Source organism: Grampus griseus (assembly GCF_964374135.1).
Source record: "Grampus griseus genome assembly, chromosome: 8".
Classification (NCBI taxonomy): Eukaryota; Metazoa; Chordata; class Mammalia; order Artiodactyla; family Delphinidae; genus Grampus; species Grampus griseus.
The window spans coordinates 63,538,330-63,544,898 of NC_139002.1; the positions used below are offsets into that span (position 1 = coordinate 63,538,330).

The window sequence follows — 6,569 nt, forward strand, 5'->3', positions numbered from 1 at the left end:
GTTCCCAGCACCTGGCACAGTGCCTGGTACATAGAAGTCATTCAACAACTGTTGGTGAATAAATATTAATGGCTTTCTTTCCCTTTCTCAAACTGGTCATTCTCCCTCCCACCAGTATCTTTGTATAAGCTTCCCACACTCAAAATTGGCCCTATACAAATAAGATAGCACTCATCCTTCCATTCTTAATTCAAATATCACATCATCAATGCAACTATAATGAAACACTAGAAGTTGACATTGGCTCCAGGATGGGAGCAAAGGGCAGAATCAAAAGGTGTCTTGAGGATACTGCTGATGGGTTTGAAGGGTTTTAGGGAGATTGTTCAGGTAGGACTTAACAATTAAAGAGAAAAGCCACAGGCCTAAAATGGCACCAGTTTAGCTAAAGCTCATGAAAACAAACCTAGATTTAATACCTAACTTAATTGCAGCTTTTGACTTTTGCCAGAAATGCAATCTTAATCAGCCAGCTTGGATTTTCTGGTCAGAACCTATGAGATGTAAACACAAAAAGAACAAAGAATGTCACTCCTCATCCAGTTATATAAAGGGTTGTTTGCTGCAACTTTGCAACTGACCGTGCACCCTGAGGGGAATTCTGGATGGAAAGAACAGGATGAGATATCCCGTGCTTTGGATAAATGGGCCCCTCGATAGTTAAGACCTGTACCTCAGGAGGAATTTCAATGACCCCAGATTCTTGCATCTTCCCATACACAGAAAAGCACTAAAATCACTAACTTGAGATATTCGTTCTTTGTGATTAGCAGTAATCTTTTACCCAGATGTATGTTTGACTGTATGTTTTTCCTAGTCAAACAGTCATACATATACTGGCTTCTCTCCTACCTCTTTGGAGCAGTTGACTCAGAGCTACTGAGTGCCTCTGGGCTATAGTCCTCAGTAAGACCCTGAATAAAACTTAAAATTCACAGCTCTCATGCTGTGCATTTTTCTTTAAGTCCACAGAGGTTATCTGTCATATGGGCCTTCTCCATCCCAACCTCCTGCGGAGGAAAAAGAGGCAATGTGCATTGCTATTCCCTTCCTCCAAAAAAAAAAAGATGTCCTGGCCTAAAAATAATCCTTTCCTTTCTTTTGCTAATAGCTCTCTTGCCTCACTCTTTTTCCTATAAAAACTATCCTTTTTGTACAACCCCTCGGAGTGCCCTTCTAGTTGCTAGATGGGACGCTGCCCCATTCATGAACGGATGGATAAAAACAGTTCTTCAAATTTACTCAACTGAAGTTTTGTTTTTTAACAAAGTTAACACAAGTTCGTGTGCCTGACGCACAGTGAGGCCAAAGAAACTGAAATGTCAGAGTTTGGAGCAGAGAAAGGTTTACTGCAAGGCCATGCAAGGAGATGAGGTGGCTCATGCCCTAAAAAGCCCCCAAAGCCCCCAAAGGGTTTCAGCAAAGCACTTTTAAAAAGCCAGGCGAGGGAGGGGAGTCGTGGGGTATGTGATCAGCTTGTGCACAATTCTCTAACTGGCTGATGGTGAGGTAGCAGAGTGGTGTCACAGAGGTTAACATTATCAGTCCTTAGGCTCCAGGAGGCCTGGGGCTATGTGCTCATGGTCATCAAGTAGTTAACATCTTCCATTTGTTGGAGAGGGGAGTTTTATACATCTGCAAAACAACTCCGGAAATGTGCATCAAATACTATTATCTAGGTACTTCAGAGAGGAGCTAAAGCAGAGGATATGGGGGAAGGCCTGTCCCAAGAAGGCCCCCATGGGGTCCTGCTCAGTTACAACAAGACAGTGAGGAAAATGATATTGGACGTTGGATAAAAGGGCAACCAAATGATGTATTGGCAGAATAGTTAGCAAAACTGTAATTTGGAACCATGTAGAAAATAGAAAATATACCAATAAAGTAGCAAATCTAAGGAGAGTTCCAGGCAGAATATCAGAAATGCTAACTTGTTTCTTTCAGCTGCATATATTAAAATACTAGGAGAGAAAAATGGACTAAAGGACAAACTACTAACTTTTTCAGCAGAATTTAAAGAAAACAGAAAGGAGCCAGGACTTGCTAGATTCAAAAATAAAACTGTTTCTCACTTCCAGTCTCAAACAAAAAACAATTTTCAAAGAAAGAAATGGCTTTAGGGCAAAGATCAAATCTGGGGAGTGGTGGTAAAACCCTTTGTTAAAACCTCAGAAGGATTTAAAATTATTTAAAAAGAGCTCAGTTGGGAGTTTCCTGGAGGTCCTGGCGCTTTCACTGCTGCAGCCCGGCCCCGGGTTCAATCTGGGGTCAGGATCACAAGCGGTGCGACACAGCAAATCAATCAACCAATCAATAAAAAGTAAATTAATAATAAATAAATAAAAGAGCTCTGTCCCTGCTTGATCAACAGAACGCTGTGGAACTGAAGCTGTACCAGCTCATGGCCTCAGGGCTTGAGTGACTGGGCCTTCCAGACTGTTCACCTACTGTGGTGTCTCAGTTTTGAGAAGAGGGGTTGGAACAGTCTTGGGGAATCAACTGTTTGTTCATGCTCCCTATTGAAGACTTAGTAGGTCTTTGGGAAATTACTGAACTGAACAATCAAGTTATTTGCCTGGGGCCCTGTCAGTCAAGAGTCTCCGGGAATAGTAAAGTTATGCTAATGAAGACAGTGAAATGGTAAAACCGGGTACAGGTATACTGTAAGCTGCCTGGTGGGGTGGTAGTTTCAGTTCTTTCAGTTTTCATTCTATATGAAATTAATATTTAAAGAGCTGTCAAAGTAAGAATTGTACTGGACAAAGTTAAACAGGCAAAAGAGACTTTATTCAAGATTATTGCAACAGGGGAGATAGACTGACTCAACCTCTGCTGAAACAAAGAGCTGGAGAGATTTTAAAAGCTGGAAGGAGGAAAACCATAAGCTATTTGTGCTTGCTAAATGGCTACCCAAAGGAAAAATAAACTTTCTCGTATCTTCATGACAGGGGTAGTTTCAAAGGAGGAAGAGAAAGAATGTGTGCTTACAAGTTTTCTAAAGCGCTCTGAGAAAAGGAAGGTCAGAGTCTATGGGCAGGAAAAAAGCCTGTCTAAAGTTTACTCAAGCTGAGGGGGACTGTGAAGGCCATCTTGGTTAGAGAATTCATGTCATTTAAAAGTCTAGGTCATAGAAATAGAGAGTAGAATGGTGGTTGCCAGGGGCTGGCTGGGGCGGGGTAAGGGGGACGTTGTGGGGAGATGGGGAGATTTTGGTGGAAGGGTACAAACTTTCAGTTACAAAGTGAATAATGTACCACATGGTAACTACAGTCAACAATAATGTATTGTATACTTGAAATTTGCTAAGAGAGTAGATCTCAGGTGTTCTCAAACCCCCCAAAAAGGTAACTATGTGAGGTAATGGGTGTGTTAATTAACTTGATTGTGGTAATCATTTCACAATGTATATGTGTGTCAAATCATCACTTTGTACACTATAAATACATACAATTTTATTTGTCAACTATATCTCAAAACTGGGAAAAAGACTAAAATACAGGCATTTTAAAAAGAAAAATTGGTTTATATAGTCAATAAATGAACAAATGAACTAAAGAATGATTAAAAGGAAACTGTATTTAGTTTCATTTGATTGCTTGTTTGTCTTAGATAAGCCTTACTTAATTGGTCCTTTTAAGAGCTATGAGAAAGAAATTTCAGGATATCAAGGGATGAGATTCAATCAAAGTTTTTTGCTGATGTTCCTTTGATGTCTAACTGAGAACATTATGATACAGCATTCAGATATTTTCCACAAGGTTTCAGCAATCTGCTAATGTAATTTATTTGTTTTTTTTTTTTGATTTTTTTGAAATTTGAATCAGATTTGCACTCCACTACCATTTTTGGCAGGGGTAGGTATGAATATAAAGAAAAAAGTTTTTTTCCATCAAAAGGAATGTTTCATAAAGAGAAAATGCTCCAACCTCTTTTTTATCTCACCCAAAGCATAAATGAACTCCTTTGATGTAGGTTCAATGAGTCGGATACTTTCTATTGCCTACTAGCAATATTAAAATAGGAAGCAAGAATGAAGTATTATATTTGTCACAGTGTCTATTCTTTCTGGGAAAGATACACACAGATTGAAACGATTCATGGATAATAGAAAATAGGCACAATTTATCATATTTATGTTCTACAAGAAAAAAATTCATATATTGTTTGACAAATGTTGAGGGCATTTTTGCCCTATAACAGAAATTTCACCAGATTTCCAAAACAATGGTTTATAAGTGTAAAAGCAGTATGATAAATGACCCTCAAAAATAGCAACACAATGGACGAATATATTCTAAAATAACCAGATGAAATCCAGCTGTGGATTATAATGTCTTTAGGTCCTTGAATAGAACCAGTGTGGTCCTCTCAATAAATAGCTGTTCTTTTCAACTTACACATGGACATATTTTCACTCAAAAAATAAAAAGCTCATCTATTTGTTGGCTTCCTGGAGCTCAAACCAGTCAGTGGGGCAGAGTGGGTTTTCAAAATAATCTGAAATTGTTAACATCATTTTTTAAAGTAATTTTGGTATTACTGATGAAAGTTGGCAAACTCACAGTTTATTTGATCCATCAAAACCCTGCTGTGGAACCTATTCTGCAGAAATTAAAGCAACAATGTTTCTGAATGTAAAAAACTAGTTTCTTTATTTAGCTTTCTCTAAAGAGACAAAAAGTTAACACATACCCATATGGCCACCAATAAACAATTTTTTGAAGAAACTGTGTTATACCTAATATTAAGGAATATTATGCATCTATGAAAAAAGAATAAAAACATTAATATATAAAGATGCCCTAATATATTATCAGATTTGTAGAACTCAAAAAATCAAACATATTCGTACCAAGAAATGCAAACTGTTTCTACCATTTATTAAATTTAAATAAAGTTCAGTCCAGCATTGACCAAATATCACATAGCTTCTCAGCATAGTCAGAATGCATACAAATCTACTTTTCTTAGCCATAATTTCATCAAAGCTCTTTTCAGCTCACTGTTTCTCAAACTGTAGATCAGTGGATTCAGCAGAGGCGTTAAGAAGTGAGTAAGACAAGGACATCAGCTTCTTGGTTTCTGGGGAGTAGCCAGATGTGGGTTGTAAGTAAGTCATACTGGCTGTGCCACAGAAGAGGGTAACAGACATGAGATGGGAGGCACAGGTGGAGAAGGCCTTCTGCCTCCCAGTGGTTGATGACATCTTCAGGATGGCAAAGAGGATTCGAATGTAAGACAGGAGTATCAACAAGAAAGGAAGCATAACAATCAAAACGGCGCCAGTGAATGCATAGATTTCAAATAAAAGGATGTCTGCACATGCAAGCTCTAGCCTTGAGGGAGTCTCACAGAAGAGATGATTAATTTCATTGGGGCCACAGAAGGGAAAACTAAAAACCCATGAGGTCTGCACAGTAGCCACCATGATCCCTGAGACCCATGAGAATATAACTCATTTCACGAAAACCCTTTTGTTCATAATCATTGGGTAGCTCAGAGGACGGCAGATTGCAGCAAATTGGTCATAAGCCATTGCCCCCAGGAGAAAACATTCGGTCCCACCAAAAAGAAGAATGAAATACGTCTGTGCAAAACAGTCTGCAAAGGTGATCATACTTTTTTTTCATTGGAGAGGGCCACCAGCATTTCAGGCATAATGACTGCACTGAAACTCACATGCACCACAGACAAGTTCAGGAGAAACAAATACATGGGAACGTATAAGCTCTGTTCCAGGGAAATGATGACTATAATGATGGCATTTCCCATCAGAGTCACCAGGTAATCAACCAAGAAAACCCCAAAGAGCTGCCCTTGGAGTTCAGGAAAATTAGAAAAGCCCGAGAGGATGAATTCAACCACAGAGCTTTGGTTTTGCCTTTTCATTTCAGTAGTGGAGTGTATATTGTTTTCATGGACCATGTATGTAAATTATAAAGTAACAATCCAATAGCTGAGAGTTCAAGTCTGATATTCTTGACAGAAGATATAATGATGAGTTCATTTTGACAAATCAACCTGAAAATTTTGAGAATGGCCAGTTACTGGAATAGTGAATCTTTCAAACACAAATAAAGAAGTGAAGAATTTTGGCTCAGAAATCTTGTTTCAAAAGTACAAAATAACAGCAGGTGTTCTCTGGCAACTTTTTTGCCAGGTAGAAAATTAATCCTTTCCTTAAAACACAAACAGACATTATATTACTTAGAATCTATTGTCTATTACATTGCATCTCTGTTCTTTTCAATTGTATGTTTATATATGAATTTTCAAATAAAGTGTTTCAAATAAACAAAAAGCAAAAAATATCCAGAAAAAATTACAACTAATAATTCAAAACTAAAACAAACGTGGTGAGTATTTACGATAAATGTTAAGGTTCAAAATGCATTTATAATACTTCGTTTAGAATGAAATATATGAATAATACACCCCAACAAATACAGAAACACTAAAAAGGGGTTGAATTTAAATGCACTTATCTCAGATGAACATAAGTAAATTGCTTTAAGCACACTGGTTTCTGGTCAGAGTGGATTTGCCTAATTATACTGAAATTTGCCTGA

General features: G+C 37.9%; 1 protein-coding gene across 1 annotated transcript; it reads right to left on the reverse strand.

Moving 5' to 3' along the window:
• Positions 1-4,941: 4,941 nt before the first annotated feature.
• OR10A3 (olfactory receptor family 10 subfamily A member 3) lies at positions 4,942-5,952 on the reverse strand (the record flags this gene model as incomplete). Its single annotated transcript, XM_082659437.1, is given in 4 exon segments — positions 4,942-5,046; positions 5,048-5,455; positions 5,459-5,623; positions 5,626-5,952. Coding segments are annotated over 4 exon segments (978 nt in total). The 5' UTR covers positions 5,926-5,952.
• Between the last annotated feature and the right edge of the window lie 617 nt (positions 5,953-6,569).